Source organism: Pavona decussata, unplaced genomic scaffold, assembly GCF_977016875.1.
Source record: "Pavona decussata unplaced genomic scaffold, jaPavDecu1.1 SCAFFOLD_145, whole genome shotgun sequence".
Taxonomy (NCBI): domain Eukaryota; kingdom Metazoa; phylum Cnidaria; class Anthozoa; order Scleractinia; family Agariciidae; genus Pavona; species Pavona decussata.
Window position 1 is genome coordinate 1484291 of NW_028145558.1, and position 16350 is coordinate 1500640.

Below are 16350 nucleotides of genomic sequence, written 5' to 3' on the forward strand. Positions count from 1 at the left end.
AATAGGGAAAAATAAAAAATAAAAAAAGAAAAAAGAAAAAAAAATTGGGTCCCAGTCGTTTAGTCTTACAGTAGCACTCTTAGTTATAGTTATATTTCATTTCCTAAACTAGACAGTTCTATTAATCTATTTTAATAATTCATACTTTGGGTTTGTTTGTTTTTCTTATATTCGGTTTCTCTTATTGAGGAGGGGAGCAGGGATGGTGCGGTGGTGAGAGCACTCACCTCCCACCAAATATAAGAAAAGATAACTTTATTTAGCATACCTCAGTGACCGACTATCGCGTAACGCGCAATCTGATTGGCTACACAGCTGCCGTCTATCGATCGATAGACGGCAGTTTGTCAGAGCGCGCGCGATTTAGCATGCATCATTGCACAAATATATCAAAATTTATGAAATAAAAAGATTTTTTTGCTTCATAGATCGATCTCTGAGGTATGCTAAAACAATTAGACGGCTCGCTCTCGGTTTCTATCGCCTTTGATAGTTGGCTCGGGGCTTCGCCCCTCGCCAACTATCAGCCGATAGAAACCTCGAGCTCGCCGTCTAATTGTTAATTAGACACGGTAAAGTCCTTCAGGAAATTACAAGGAGAAAAGGACAAAACTAATGTCGCCAGATACCCGGACTCGGCGTCATGCGTGGGTTGAGTTTGTTGTTGGTTCTCGTCGTTTCCGATCTACGTTTTTCTCCGGGTTCTCCGGTTTTCCGCTCTCCTCGAAAACCAACATTTACATATTCCAATTCGACTTTGGAGAGTGTCCAAATTGATGTTCTGGCGTAAACGCATTGACACTTGATTTATCTTTTAGACATCAAATACATGACCCGCAGATGTTTCGTAAGGCATTAGGTATATCAGTGTCCATATATGGTCATAGCAATACCATAAACACACAAGTTAAAAATCATGGTAAAATAACAAGAAAATGCACGATACATAACGAAGTTTTGAAAGCACATACTGACACTTGCACTGTATATATCAAAGAAAGCATTTGATATAATGGGAAGTAGAGTGCGTTTAACGAAGTTTGCACGTAATATATTTGTGTATACACCACACATAAAAGGAGAATGCCTCAATATAAACGCAAAATAACTCAGTGCACATAATGACGTGACGTCTGCACATAAAACACATCGAAAGACATATGACAGTGTTGGCGTTCCATAGATTTTAGGCTGTTTGACGTCTGACGGTAAACCCCATTGAGACCCTTTTTTGCACACATGCAATAGCTGTAAGGTATATGCAGATTAATTTCAATGAAACTTGACAAATTTTATGCAAGGTATTAAAACTATGCTTTGTTAACGCAATTTGAAGACTGTCCACACTGATGAAATCAATAAGATCACCTGCCAAAAGATCATTTGGCATAAGGTGAAAGCAAGAATCTGATTGGTTGTCTAATTTAATTAGTTGTTTTTATCCTTCGTCAATTTGTATGCTTTGATGGCGAGGACATCGAATTTCGCGCAAATCATCGCACACTCGATATTTGGCGTGGGATTTTTTTTTTTCTCTAAATTAAACGAGAATGAGATATTATTACTTACCACTACACAGATAAAAATACAAATGACTAAATAGGAAGACATTAGTGTACCAGGTATACAGACTCCTTTGTAACCAAATCTTTCTGAGCATTGTCGGATATTTTCAAATTCAAAAGATAAGTTGGTTGAATTACATGCAATAAGACAACTGAGTTAACTGATGAGCTAAACGATTACTTTTCTAAAAATTATTCTTTCCTTTCTTAAAATTTGTACTAAATGATCCAGCTTTCCATGTCACCCTGTGGATCACGCTGTTAGCGATCGACCATGCATTGTAGGGAACGTGATGGGTTTGACTCAAGTTGAGAAGGAAGATAATTTTTTGTTTCAAAGTCGTGGCATGTGGAATACTACAGATTTCTTTATATTTCATTATTTGAGCAAAATCGTCACTTTTACATTCGACAAGTGTTCGAACTTATCAATATTTACTCTTAACGGACTCATTTGGAACCAAATCTTTCTGACCGTTGCTGGGTAGTTTTATTTAAAAGAAAATTCCTTCAACAAATCGAGCAGCTATCAATCGAGTCACACCGAACCTTCCCAAAATGTGTCTTTTAAATATAAACAAAGAACTACTGAAGATAGCAGGTGCTTAAAATCGTTGTTTAAAAATCGAGCCATCTGCCTTAATAAAGAGGAACTTTGACTCATAATTTTTTTTGTTCTCTCAGTTATTTTCTAAAGGGTAAAAGAACTGACTTGACTGATGAGCTGAGCGATTGCTTTTGTAAAATTATTCTTCCCTTGCTTAATTTAAAATTTTACTAAATGATCCAGCCTTCCACGTCCCGCTGTAACTCAGTGGTTAGCGACCGACCATCCATTTTTTGAGCAAAATCGTCAATTTTTGTTCGACAAGTATTTGAAATCGCTATTTATTCACGATATTTATATTTAAGTCGCCGCTCAACTAAGAGGTCGTCTTAGACCATCGTCCGGTCTAACTAACAGTGATCTTCTTGGACCGAAATTTTACTGCAGTGTCAATAGAGAGGCACAAAATAATAATCTCATGCCAGGTTTGTCTGTCGTGAATGTTTCAGCCTTTCAACAGCCCCGAATCAAATTCACCAGGAAACGACGTTTGCTACAAACTCAACTGGAGTTTTTGAAACCATCTGCAAACTGTACCCCTAAAACGCGTGATATACTTCTAAAAGCAACCATTCTACCTCTTGATCGAAATATAGTAAAATGGTGATACTCACCTCGTTTCTTATAGCGTGAATAATTCCAACTTTAGTGGCTCCAAAAGTGCTTTTAACTGAAGAGAGTGGATCTTGAGGTAAACATGCTGCTCATTTGCATGAAGTTAGCTCTTCTTTCGATCATTTTTAGTAGACCAGTCAAACTTTCATTCAAGCACAAGTTTATGTGTCAACTCAAGTTAATTATTAACTGCCTCAATTTCAATCGCATTTGTGTTTTTAGTCAGTCCAATCTGCTGCAGCCTGCGTGCAGACGTCCCATATTTTCTTCCTTGAAGGGGAAAAGAGACGCCTTACGCAACGCCGTTGTTTATCGTGTTTCAGTATCCTTTTTCTCTAGCATGCTGGATTAAGCTCTAATTGGCTGCTTTACCGCTGGGCATTGTTAGAATAATTTAGAGAACGAACAAGGAAACCAGCAAAAGAACGGACGGACGGACTGACGGACGGACGAACAAATGAAGGGTCGGACAAAATGACCATCTAATGAACCAAGAAATCACGGACAAACTTACGTGTAAATACAATTAGACTAGTAATAATCGTAGATTAGAGAGTGCGTTCGATGTCACCAGGTGAATCTCCATCCCAGTCACTCACTCATTGTGATGTCATACGCCCCTGCAAAAAAATCTACCGGGGATACCAGATGAGTATGGTTGGCCAAATGTTGCAAAATTCAACAACTTGCATATTTATATTCAACAACTTTTATTTATGTTCAACAAGATATATTCGTATTCAACGTTTTATATTTATATTCAACAATGCGCATTTTCCTTCAACTTCAACTTAAATTATTTTCGTTCAACAACAATATTTGTTCAACTTCAACTAAAATTATTTTCATTCAACAACAATATTTGTTCAACTTCAACTGTCATATTTATTTAACACTCAACAAAAATAACTGTTCAACTTCAATACAGACTTCTAGTTTCTACTTCCCTCTATATTTGTCATACAAGTAAGTTGTTGAAAGTTCCCGGACATTCAAAATATCTTTATTTAACAAAAATTCCCCACCCCGTCCCCGCTTAAATACGCTAACTTGACTACCCAGTCCCCCGATCACTTTATGCCTTGAATAAAGATGGCGTCGACGTCGGAACTTGATGCTAAGGAAGAACTGACACAGATGGTCAGAGAATGCGTTCGAAACGAAATTGCTCTTCAACGATCGGGAAATAGTACCTCGTTACTGATGAGAACTCGCGACCTTATAGCGAGTTCAGCTCGATCTGCGAGCCGAGAGTTGACAAATTCCATCGCGCCGGACTTTCCCGCCACTGGCACTCCGGGTCAGCCGGGTCCTTCTTCTTCGTCTTCTTTTCAGACTGGGCAGTCGCAGTATTTTCAAACAGGAAAAAAGAGGCCTGCAGCTACAACGAATCATCCATGGCGCCTAAAGGGTAAACAGAAGAAACAAACAAAGCAGGAGTTCCACCCCAAAGCCGTTCATCTCCTTGACAAGCCTGAAGATCTGGATGAAAATGGCTTTGTTCCCGACTACACAGTTACTGACGATATGGTCCTACTGAAAGGGTATTTTGAGCTGGGGACAGGCCAGTCGGAAAGTGAAATCAGAGAGAGTATAACCGAGGTACTGAAGCAGCGTTTCCCATTTGTAAGACCAGAACATTTTGACTTTGTTTAGCGTGAGCGTAACAAAGTAACTACCCCAGTCGTTAACAAATCTCTTGAATGGAATTACAAACATGTAAAAGAATTATGTGGTCAGGGAAAGCTTTACATTCGTTTGAATGTCTTGAGAGAAGTCATCGACGCATGTGAAGAACCATCACCCACAGGAACTAAAGATGACGACGATGATGACTTGATGAGGTCACCTTTTTCACTGACCATGCCCAAGAAATTTGAAAGTTCGACAGGAAATGGATCAATTGCAGAATATGGACAGTCGGAAACAAGCCTCACTAGCATGGGTGTAAGTGCATCTGGATATGGGGCATCTACCTCTGCTGATTTAGTGGTGGCCTCCATTGCTGGTCCAAGCAGTCAGAGTGATAAGGAAACACTGCGAGAGCTGCTGCCATCTGCAAGTGATGAACAACTTGACAATGCACTCCAAGAATTTGGTGGTCTTGATTCAGCAGCAGATGCTCTTCTTGAGGGGGATTCCCTTCAGGGAGACTCTAATACAGCAGTGTGTGAGTCAATAGTCCAGATCATCGAAATCCTGGGGAAAAAGTTGACAGGAAAAAGAAAGAAACTAGAAGTTGATGAAGGTGATCTTGTTCAAGATGCAGTGGTCTACTACAAGTCAATTCAGTTTGATGCTTCTTGCCCTTTGAGAATTACCTATCAAGGCCAACCTGCCATAGACAGTGGGGGAGTAATGAGGCAGTTTTATTCTGACTTATTTGAAGGTTTAGTAGAGGGCAAGTTAATGGTGCTGTTTGAAGGTGAAAATGCCCACAAGGTGCCAAGTTACCAACCACAGGCTGTTATGAGTGGAATGTTTGAAATGGTTGGAAAAATGATTGCCCATTCTCTTGTGCAAGGAGGCCCAGGTTTTCCATGTCTGGCTCTGCCATGTTTCTATTACCTTGTGACTGGGGATGTTATGTGTGCATTTGCATACTGCGATGTTTGGGATATTCCAGATCCATTTTCTAGGAACATAGTCATGCAGGTAAATGCCCAGTACATTATGAGTTTATTTTTAGGTTAACTTTTAACAGTAAATCCAGTAAGTGTACACTGCATCTCACAAACACCACATTACAACCATCCATTGTCTAATAGTTTGTGGTAAAGTTAATATTGGATAAGACTCCTTAATTTGCCATGTTCTAAACGAGCAGGGGACTGGGTACAAATTTTTAAAATCGAATGAATTGAAAAATGGACATCGTCATCTGAAAGAGCATCCAAATTATTACCGGTAGTAAATTCACTGTATTTGATTATTATTGGTTTAATTTCAAAGGCATGGTTCACTTTTAAAATACACCAAAATAAGAGAGTGTAGCATGGATTGGAGGGGCAGCTGTCCCTCCAATACATACTATTAAGCTCTCTTATTTTAGCGATTATCAAAAGTGTACCATGCCTTATAAAAGGGCCTATCTTTTGCCCACACCTACAATTCATAGATAATAAGACTTCTCCAGCCAGTACATATAGGTTTCTAGTCATATCTGCAACATTTATTTCTATTTTTGCTTATTCATACAAAGCTGATGGATGCCAGTGATGATGATGAACTGGCAGAGCTAGCCAAGAGTGATGAAGTAATTAATCTGTTGGCTCATTGTGGAGAGACAAGTGTTCTGCAGGTACCATTTGCTTTGACTATATTTTTATTTATATTGTTCTGCCCTGCATGCTACCGCTGACATTGTGTACCCCCCGTGCTGACAGCCAGGCCCAGCCTTCTAATGAGACCCCTGCAATTACTGTTTATTTATTTATTTTTTTTGCTCACTTAAACGTTGAACTTGCCTACAAATGTTGATTTATTGTGACAGGCATGCAACTTTCATTCTCTAGTTTATTCATTTTTTTATTTCATTCAATATATCCTGTACTGTGTATTGTTCTAGTTTCTACCCTTCCTTCCCACCCTTTGGTGGGTGGAGAAGTTAGAAGTTGATATCTATTATTTCCCACATTCCAAATTATACTTCCTATCAATTGTATTAAGTTGATTTGTTCAAAGCCAGTAAAGTATCTGCTTATATATCATTGTTTGCTCAAATTGTTTGAGTTTGTACAATATTCTATTTCAGATGTCTACAAAAGGGAAAATAATTCAGTCAATAGTGATGTATGAGGTCATTTCAAAGCGAAAAATGGCATTGGATCAGTTGAGAAAAGGATTGACAACCCTTGGTGTCCTTGATGAGATGTCAAAGCACCCACATCTTTTTGAAAATTTGTTCACCTTTAAACCTGTTGAGCTGACACCCACCACAGTTAAAGATTGTCTCAAATATCCAGATGAATTAAGCAAGCAAGCACAGGACACCAAGATGATGATGACCAGATTTGTTGACCAGTCGTCAAGTGCCAGGTTGATGCAATTTATGCAGTACTGTACTGGAAGCAAGACAATGCCTTCAGTTCAGAATTTTGTAATAAATGTAAATTTTCATAGTGAAAGTTACATCTCCTCATCAACATGTACCTTTACATTGTTATTACCTGATCATTTTCCCTCTTATGGTCTGTTTGAACTTTCACTGGATTCAGCCTTTTCTTCATCTGGAAAGTCTTTTACCTCAGTGTAAACAACAACACTGCCCTAAATTTATACATTTAGAGGCTCTTATGTAAGCAAGACTTATGGATAGGTTGCTGTTTGTGTACTGTTAGGTTTACCGAAAAGAGGTCATTACTGAGTTGTTGTTGGTAACCTTCTATGGAATTTGAAAGATGTAGTAATTGGATTTGCCACTTTAAAGTCAAAGATGACTTGCAACAGTTTTCATGCCTTTGTTTTGATGGATTGAAAGTACTGACCCATATCACATCCCATGATCTGGGTACAATAGTGTTGATGTTCAATTCACTGATCAATTTAGTTGTGTTATGCCAGCATTAAAACATTGAAAAAGCCTTGCCATTTCTAGTATAAACTCATTGGTATGTATTGTCTTTAGCTGCTGATTCTTGGAAATGATATGTTTTGCCAAACAAAATTCCTTACATTATTTTGTTATTGAACATTACATGTAAAATGGTATTATTGTAATAAATATTAATCATTAGTGACCTGTTCTTTAACAATTAATTGTGATAGGTGGACTATCACAAGCAATAGTTTCCCCTCTATGCAAAATATTAACAATAGCACTAGTTTTAGGATCACTGACAATGCACGATGTTCCATTCCACAATGTATCAAACCACAACTACAAAGTGCAAATTAGCATTTAGCAACCTAAAACAATATAGACCTCAACATGAGGAATAAATTACAGAGTTTGTGAGTTTTTCTCCATGGCCCAGAGCCTCGCAGTGACATCTCTTGTTTTAGGCTGAACTTTAAAATATCGAAATTGGGCTGTTGTGGAAGATGCCACATAACACTGTCCTCCCAAGCATCAATTTACATACTTGTGTTTCTGATTTTAGGAAAAAAATACAGTGTTTAGTTCTCTATAAGTAAGTATTTCATTGAGGAGCGTGGTTGGAAAGCAAGTTTTCCAGGAACTCAAGGGCCCTCTGGAAAATATCTATGGCAAAAGCACTTGAATTCTCAAGTGGATCAATTTCATTTGTTAGCCTAGAGGTAATGTCATCTGGTAGATTCAAATCCACTTCATTGACTTCAACAGTAGACAGACCGTCATCTGGTGGAGGTGGTGCGTTAGGGTCAAAACCAAACCACTCATAGTCATCGCCACTGACATTAACATCACTTCTCACATCAGCCACTGCAACAAGTCTTCCGTTCACACTGTCTATCATTCCATTAGACCAGATTTGTTCCGGACTCCAATTTCTTTCAGTTCTTATGGGGTGCTTGTTCCAGGCCTCAACAAAACTAGCAATTGCAGCATTAATTCTAGGCAAGTAAACATAATGCAGAACAAACAAATGAAGGGGATTGGTGATGTCAAGCAAACCAGATTCCTCCAAGGATTTGAAGGTGTAGTAAAACACATTACCGAAACATCGAAACACATCACGCCATAACCGCTCTATTCTCTGATTACGTGTAGAGCTTCCAACAAGTGCAGATCCACGATCTTGGCCTCGAAATGCAATCATGCGTTCCCATACCAAAACGTTTTCACCTCCATGGTCAGTCCGTATTCTAGATGGCCACGAGTACCTTTCGACACCCTGCAGAAAAAGGCCTTCAACAGTCTCCTTTCTGTTGTTTGTAGAACACTTCAAAAAACAAATTAAACGAGAGTAGCCATCTATACAACCGTGTATAACGAAACCCCATGTAATCAAACTGTGATGGCCGTCTATATGCCATAAACTGTTAGGACCAGGCACTGAATAAGCTCTCCTAGAAATTACTGTTGCCCATCTCAAACGGCAGTTGGTCGGATCAACTCGTGAAATGCTGGCCCGAATACAATCCCTTTGAACATTGATCCCCATACTTCTCAAGTGGCCACGAACCATTGAGTAACCCACAAGGCCTCCTTGCACGCTCATGAAAGCACGCACAATATCATCAAGATTCGTATTTGTGATATTTGTAAAGCCAGTTTCCTCAGTAATACCAAGTTCTCGTACCCGTCGCCACAGGGTCCATCGCGAAACTAGAAGAAGTCCGGCGATGTCTTTCCACTTGAATCCTAAAGCCCTAAAGTGTAACAAAGTATCCACATCGATCTCGTACTTTGGTCTTCCCGGTCCTCTGTTTACGGTACGCTCCGGCGGACTTAGCAGATAAACTGCTAAGTGGGTACAATTTGGAGTGTTGGTTAGCTCCATTTCTGTCAATTTTCGACACCAAAGATGATACAGTACTCTCAAATTATTAGCAACCTCGGTCAACTCTGCTTTGTGCTCGTTAAAGGGAACCTCCACTCTCACAACAAATTGACGGCTAAGCGTTGGAAATAGTGTCTAAATTCGAAATTTTTGTCTAAAACGTAGAAATGACATTCAAGTGTGTTAAAAATTAGATATGATTATCGACAACTTTCGCTTTTAAATTTCCTGGGGGCAGCCATTTTGAATTTGATGACGTGTTATGGTTGCCGCTACTGGTATTCAGCAGAAGTTCTTTTGTGTAAAACAATTGAGCAACCTTATTACGTCATGAATTACAAGATGGTGGCGCGCGGGAAATTTAAAACCGAAAATAGCCGATAATCAAATCATGTTTTTTCTGAGATTGAAATATTATTTCCATGTTTTCCAATGAAATTTCAAAGAAAATTGTATTTTTAATAATGTAACGTTAACATGTTTCGAGAGTGGAGGTTTCCTTTAACAACCGGTAATACGTTTTCCACAAATTTTGCTGCTGCGTCTAAACGATTGATAGCCCACTCAATAAATGATCGGGAAGTGCTATTTTCTCCCTCTTCACAAATGTTTAACACACTTAAAACATCCTCAAAGCAATCCATGAAAGATTGCTCGTCTACTGCTCTAGTAGCCATTTTGATTTTTGGCGGGAATCAATCAGGTTTTGTGCCGGGAAGAGAATGGGTTCCATGTTTGGGATTGGTGGGTGGGGAGGGACGGGGTATTTTGTTGAATGAAGAGATTTACAATGTCCGGGAACTTAACTCACAAAACAGTCATGATTTTTGTTGAATGAAAAAAGTCTGTATTGAAGTTGAACAGTTATTTTTGTTGAGTGTTAAATAAATATGACAGTTGAAGTTGAACAAATACTGTTGTTGAATGAAAATAATTTTAGTTGAAGTTGAACAAATATTGTTGTTGAACGAAAATAATTTAAGTTGAAGTTGAAGTTGAAGGAAAATGCGCATTGTTGAATATAAATATAAAACGTTGAATACGAATATATCTTGTTGAACATAAATAAAAGTTGTTGAATATAAATATGCAAGTTGTTGAATTTTGCAACATTTGGCCAACCATAGATGTGCGTCCCAGGATCCATCGACCCATCCACCAGAAGTCCCATAAAATCTCGACTTAAATCCGTATTAGGGAGCGTTCTTACTACGTCGAACGCAGTTACAAGGCAAAATCCAACAAGAGACTAGATAATATAACGTTACAAGATATACTTAAACTTGTAAAAGAAAATCTAAAATTATCATTTGTTTCCTAAAGTAAAGGTAAAGCCGGAGGAATCAACTCTGATTGGCTATTACCACAAAATGCTCTTGATAATTTATGCGACATGATTTCTGAGTGATTTTTTATTGACATACATTTTCTTTTCCTCTCTTTCTGTTTTAGTTGCGGTCCCGCTTAGAGTATCACCACGAACCATTGAAGTTGCACCAAAAGCTGATTGCTGTACAGTATAAACCAGTTTTAAAAGAACAAGTTTGTTGACCGCCTTTGAATCTCAGCGTCGCGTCCTGACATCATCGTTTTCATCATGCATTCAATGGGAAATAATCAACAAATGTCTAAAACCATAATTAACTTCCAATTTAACTGATATCGACGCGGCTACTCTAAGTCAGTATACAAGAAAACTCTGTGAACTGACAAATATCTTTTAAAAAACTGATCTCATTTTGCCGGAGGTTTTTTTTTTTTGATGAATCAGTTTTCAGTGTTTGCCTGAGGAATTGGACTGATGTACAGTATACAGCCCTAGCTGTACAGTCGGCTTTTTTTCACTAGTTAAATTTTCTAAATTTTCCTGAATGCAGCTATCAGGATCTGGACCCTTTGTTTTGTCCGGTTGGCCCTTTTAAAATTGTACAAAGTTTTCAGAACTTACAACGAAATTTTTTGTCACATGACATCATCGTCCCTCTTTTCGTACCACGAAGGAGACAGTTTTAGACGCACTATATAATCTCTGCGTAGCTTCAATGCTCTTGAAGCTTCGACTAAGGGGGAGGGGGCTGAGGAGTTCACAATCTGTCGCGTCCCCTTCTCAAGGCTCCCTGAAGCTAAAAGAAATTAAAGCAAAAACAAAAAACCCAAATTGATGGAAGATCACTTACGATCTTCCTTTGATTTCTTAATTATACATAAGCTGCTGAACTGTAAACTGAAACCAAAAGCAACACCTTTTTAGTTCTTTATTCAACGAAACCCTTCCAGGAGAGGTTCCTACTGATTATCTAAAATTTTTTGAAGAAATTTTGTGAGCCAGTAGGTTAGGATCAACGGCTCATGAGATTTAGCAACTTTAAGGTTCAAGTTTTACTTGTACCAGGAAAAAAGGCAGTCACTGGTTCCTATAAAGTATGAAAGGAATGTCCTTTACAACACTTGTTAAAAACTTGCATGTGATTGTCAAAGGAAGAAAAACTAACTCAAATATCAGGTTGAACCAAATCTCGATTGCCTTTAATGGTTTTTTTTTTATTTTGTTATTGCTCTTCTAAGGCTTTGTGTTCATGCACTACATTGCATGAAGTTCAGTGGATTGGACACCCCTTGTCTCTGCAGACCTTTTACAAAGCTGTTTAACAGCTTTCCTAAACTCTTGCATTCTTATGGCATATATCAATGGATTGACTATAGAGTTGGCATAATATAACAGCATTAACGTTTCGTGTATGTGAACGACTGCTGCAGGAGACATTTGACTGAATATGTTATTCCCAATTGTCATCCTAATAGAAAAGGGCAGAATAGTCAGTATAGAGACCACGGTAACTATGCTTAAGCATAGTTTGAGCAAAGTCGTCACTTATTGATTCGTTTCATCGCTATTTATTCAGAGTATTTATATATAACTCGCCGCTCATCTGAGAGGTTGTCTTCAGTAGATCACCTTTCTTACTAACAGTGATCTTCGTGGACTGAAATTTTACTGGCATGTTAACAGAGAAGCACGAAATGCCAGGTTTGTTTGAGTGTTTCAGCCTTTCAACAGCCCAACAGCATATTCACTAGGAAACGACGCTCACAACAAACTTAATTGGAGTTTATAAAAAACGCTAGCCCTAAAACGCCTGATATATTTCTGAGAGAAACCATTTTCTCATTTGATTGTTTTATAACAAAGTAATGCTACTCACCACGTCTCTTGATAACGTGAATAATGCCGACTTGGCTCCAAGACTGCCTTTAACTGGCGAGACTGAATCTTGCTACAAACATGCGGCTCATTTGCATCAAATTAGCTCTTCTTTCGATCAATTTTAGTAGACATGCAAATTTTCGTTGGGACTAGGTATGTTTTTTTTACCCAGTCCAATCTCTTACAGCGTACGCGCAGACATCTCATATTTTCCTTTTCTTGTTGCGGCGTTGTTAATATTGTTTCAGTACCCTTCTATTTCCGTAGGATGAGGGATTAGGCTCCAATTGGTTGCTTTGCACCTGCGCATTGTTAGTGAGCCAACGAACGGACGGACAAATGTCCATCTAATTTACTAAGAAATCACGAAAAAATTGCGTCTAAAATAAAATAAAATTACAATGAAAATCCAACAATAGGCTAAATTATGCAACGTTACAAGTTATACTTAAATTTGTAAAAAAAAAGAAAACTAAAATTAGTATTCGTTTCCTAATGTAAAGGTAGAGCCAGAAGAATCAACTCTGATTGGCTATTGCGACGAAATACTCGGAATAACTTATGCCACATAATTTCTGGGGGGATTTTTCATTGACAGACATTTTATTTCTCTCTTTCTGTTTTAGTTACTTCAGCGGTTCCTCTTAGAGTATCAACACGAACCATTGAAGCTGCACCAAAAGCTGATTACTGTCCAGTATAAACCAGTTAAGGTCAAGTTTGTTGACTACTTTTGAATCTCACTGGGAAATAAATCAAAAAATGTCTAAAACAGGAATTTCCGGTATAAAAGGGGCCTGGCCTGGGCATTCTCACCTTCGGTTGTCAATCAATTATCAGAGCGTAAACAACTGACAAACAACATGTGTCTTTTTGTACGACCCTTAACTCAGATAAAATTGGCTTAGTTTTCAGAATAGAACCCGGTTAAAGAAATTAGAACTTAATTTCTTATATTGTTTTGGTGATATTATGAAATTTTGAGACCTTTTTGTTTTTGTTAGAGGACTGTCTAAGCCCTGTCTACGCAGACTACTGATGCAGTTGCCAATTAAGCCTCGCAAACCTATATATTCATGCCTCAACGAAATCGTAATTTTCACTTCAATCTGACCTGTCCATACAAACGTTCTCTTATATTTCTCCATTTTTATTTCTGTGCATAAATTATATTTAACGTCAAGTTGTTCTTAAACGTTTTCGTACCAAGTATTTCGTACGAGAAATCCAACGAAATCATCTCAATCCTTTACTCCAAATTTTCTTTTTGGATACCAAGAGCACTTGCTAAGTTCTGTTTTCCCCGCTTATTTTTAAACCGCGTAAAAAATATCCCTGTAGTAGTAGAAATCACCCATAGGAAACTCGGGAAACCCGAGAAGCGCAGAATGTATGCGCAGTAACAAACGTAGGCACCGTCCTAGTTGGTAACTGTCAATGTCCTTGGGCAACTGAAGGAAATCATTTGGTTACCATACTGGTTTTGCAGATATTTTACTCAACTGTGGTAAATCGAGTTTCAAGACTGGGTTTTCAAACAGGGACTGAATAACATTTACATAGTAGTTACATGTAGCAGCTGATAGAAGCTTCTACTTTGCCTTAATGCGAAGTAGAGTTGCGCACTGCAAAACAGAGGAAGAACTTTAAATGTTTAATACTTTTTGTACGGGAACCCAAAGACATTGTTTGATGCAATGATACGAAGCACACAAACGTCATAGGCACAAGCGAGCCGGACATTATCCTGCTTGTATAGAGAGCTAAACGCTTGTATACAGGGCAATTAAGACTCGCCTCAGCTCTGCTCACAAGAAGTGATTTCCTTCACTTTGTTTTTCTTGATTCTACATGGAAATCACTGCAGGTCAACGATCTAACCTTGGACCTTGCGTTATTTTATGCGCGTCATGGTCTGGGCGCTAGACTGGATAGACCGTGAACCCTCCCTCTTCCCCCACTGTCCAATCCCCTCCCCTTCCCTCCTCCCCTCCTCCCTTTCCCTCGCCTTGCCACACATTTCCTCCTTAAACATCGACAACCTGTCTCATTTCTGAAAAGCACTACAGGTTCAGTTCGAATAAGACGATCTTTCAATATTTGCGAAAGGTTTAATATCGAAACCCAGCTCAAACTGTCCAAACGAATCTTTATTCATTTATCTGAACGCATAGGGAAACGAGTGTACGTTTTACTTTAGTTCGTTAAAACAAAAATACAAATTGTTCACGTGAGCACATTATTTACACTCTGATATAAAACAAGAGGAATCTTTTAACGGCGACATGTACAGCAAAACAGGCTGCATAGCAGTCTAATAATCCTTCTTGATTTGCTGGATTTCTTTCTTGCTGGAAACTGGTGAGGAGATAACATGTCATTAATTCATATATCTTACTACTCTAATTTCAATTAACTCCGTTTACAGACATCTGTGTTAAAAATAGCGCACATGAGCAAGCAAAATTTAATATTACAAGTTCCTCTGGCAATCAGCTTTGTTATCGTTTGGCTTCTATCTGAATGTTGGGATAATGGCTATTCAGATCCTATACAGGGTAGTGTAGGGGCAGTTTAGACTCACTGTGGGAGGGGGGTGTCGAACCCAATTCTCGCAGAAGATTGGTGTTAATCTTATCGACTTTCTTCAGAAGTCTTAATTGTTATTGTTATCCAAACGTTACTCGTAATGATAATATAGAATGAGGTAGCACTTAGTCCAGAATCTCTATTTATCTCTCTTTTTTTTTTTGGGGGGGGGGGGGGGGGTTGGTATAGTCATAAAATATTTTGATTCTGTCGTAGGATACAAAGATTGCACGGTGCAGACTTTTGTATCGTACTCATGATTTTAGTTTCTTAACTCTTCGCGTAATTTAGTTAAACATTTCTGATGCATGATTGTATTCTCAATACTCACTTCCTGCAGTGGTTCAAGCACTTTCTTAAGTTCTGTCAGTTCACTGTCAGAGAGAAAACGGAGAAACGATCTGACTCACAGATTGTCCACGGAAGTATTTTGAACTAATATTAAAAATCTCTCAGTTCTCAAAGAGTTCAAAGAGTTTCAGTCTCTTGCGTTTGGTAATCATATCCTTACTTCTTTAATTGTTATATTCATAATGCATTGAGAATTACAGTGTAATCCAACCCAAACTAATCATAAACTCAGAAATTTAATCAAGTATGACTGGCCCTTATCATTCCTTCCAGTGAGCTGCTGGAACTTCACAAAGCGCAACAAGTTTTGCTTTGTTACGCCTGCTCTCTCACTTTACTATAGCCAATCTAACCTTTAAAATATGGTCATCGTGTCATTGATGTAATAGTTTAGCTAACTCGATTCTCTACTTTGTGGAACTTACCTATCTTTCTTTACAAGTTCATTCACAGCCTGAAAAAGAAAAGGGCAAGTTAGACTAATTACCTTGACAAGCTAGGATTACTGATTCTGAATTAAGCCGCGTTTCATAATGCCAAGTGCAAGGTAATCGCAAGCGACCTTTTAAAATCAGCGTACGTTAAGACGGCTTTGGGCCTGTCTCGCTAAGCCATCAAATAAGGACTTACAAAATGTCCTCGCATTTTGTGTTTGTTTCGGGTATTTATTTGGTGAGAAATAACTTCAGGATAAATGCCTTTTGCCATGCTTTCCCCAGTACTCACTGAATCAAAATCTGAAATTACAAACAGCAACGAGGTTTGTTGAAGTAACAGTTTCTTTCGTGCTTTCTCACCTGTTGTCGCCAAACTGAGAATTCCTCGACCTTTCTTGGGCCCTGCCTAAATCAAAGTAAAGTAAAAAATGGTATAAATAAATAAATAAATCAAATATATGCTGCCGATAGTGTTCGCATCCTTAATTAAAATTCCTTTTCATTTTGTGCAAGGATGTTCAAAATAACCGCTAGGTTGTTATTGAAATAAAATCAA

General features: G+C 38.3%; 3 protein-coding genes across 3 annotated transcripts; 2 read left to right on the plus strand and 1 right to left on the minus strand.

The window, feature by feature from the left end:
* The first annotated feature begins 3879 nt into the window (after nt 1–3879).
* Nucleotides 3880–4443, plus strand: LOC146466370 (uncharacterized). Its single transcript, XM_085127520.1, has one exon. It carries the CDS (start codon nt 3880–3882, stop codon nt 4441–4443), a length of 564 nt encoding a protein of 187 aa, XP_084983646.1.
* A 183-nt stretch (nt 4444–4626) lies between these two features.
* LOC146466371 (G2/M phase-specific E3 ubiquitin-protein ligase-like) lies at nt 4627–7526 on the plus strand. The gene is made up of 3 exons (XM_085127469.1): nt 4627–5442; nt 5990–6088; nt 6542–7526. The coding sequence occupies exons 1-3, from the start codon at nt 4627–4629 to the stop codon at nt 7040–7042; spliced, it is 1416 nt and encodes a 471-aa protein (XP_084983595.1). The 3' UTR covers nt 7043–7526.
* A 402-nt stretch (nt 7527–7928) lies between these two features.
* LOC146466372 (uncharacterized) lies at nt 7929–9289 on the minus strand. Its single transcript, XM_085127531.1, has one exon. It carries the CDS (start codon nt 9210–9212, stop codon nt 7929–7931), a length of 1284 nt encoding a protein of 427 aa, XP_084983657.1. The 5' UTR covers nt 9213–9289.
* Between the last annotated feature and the right edge of the window lie 7061 nt (nt 9290–16350).

Excerpts from the sequence above, each read along its gene's own strand:
- LOC146466371 (XM_085127469.1), top strand. The coding sequence starts at position 4,627 with ATGAGGTCACCTTTTTCACTGACCATGCCCAAGAAATTTGAAAGTTCG. Across the intron at positions 5,443-5,989 it reads CTAGGAACATAGTCATGCAG|CTGATGGATGCCAGTGATGA; the intron begins GTAAATGCCCAG and ends ATTCATACAAAG. Across the intron at positions 6,089-6,541 it reads GAGAGACAAGTGTTCTGCAG|ATGTCTACAAAAGGGAAAAT; the intron begins GTACCATTTGCT and ends ATTCTATTTCAG.
- LOC146466370 (XM_085127520.1), top strand. The coding sequence starts at position 3,880 with ATGGCGTCGACGTCGGAACTTGATGCTAAGGAAGAACTGACACAGATG.
- LOC146466372 (XM_085127531.1), bottom strand. The coding sequence starts at position 9,212 with ATGGAGCTAACCAACACTCCAAATTGTACCCACTTAGCAGTTTATCTG.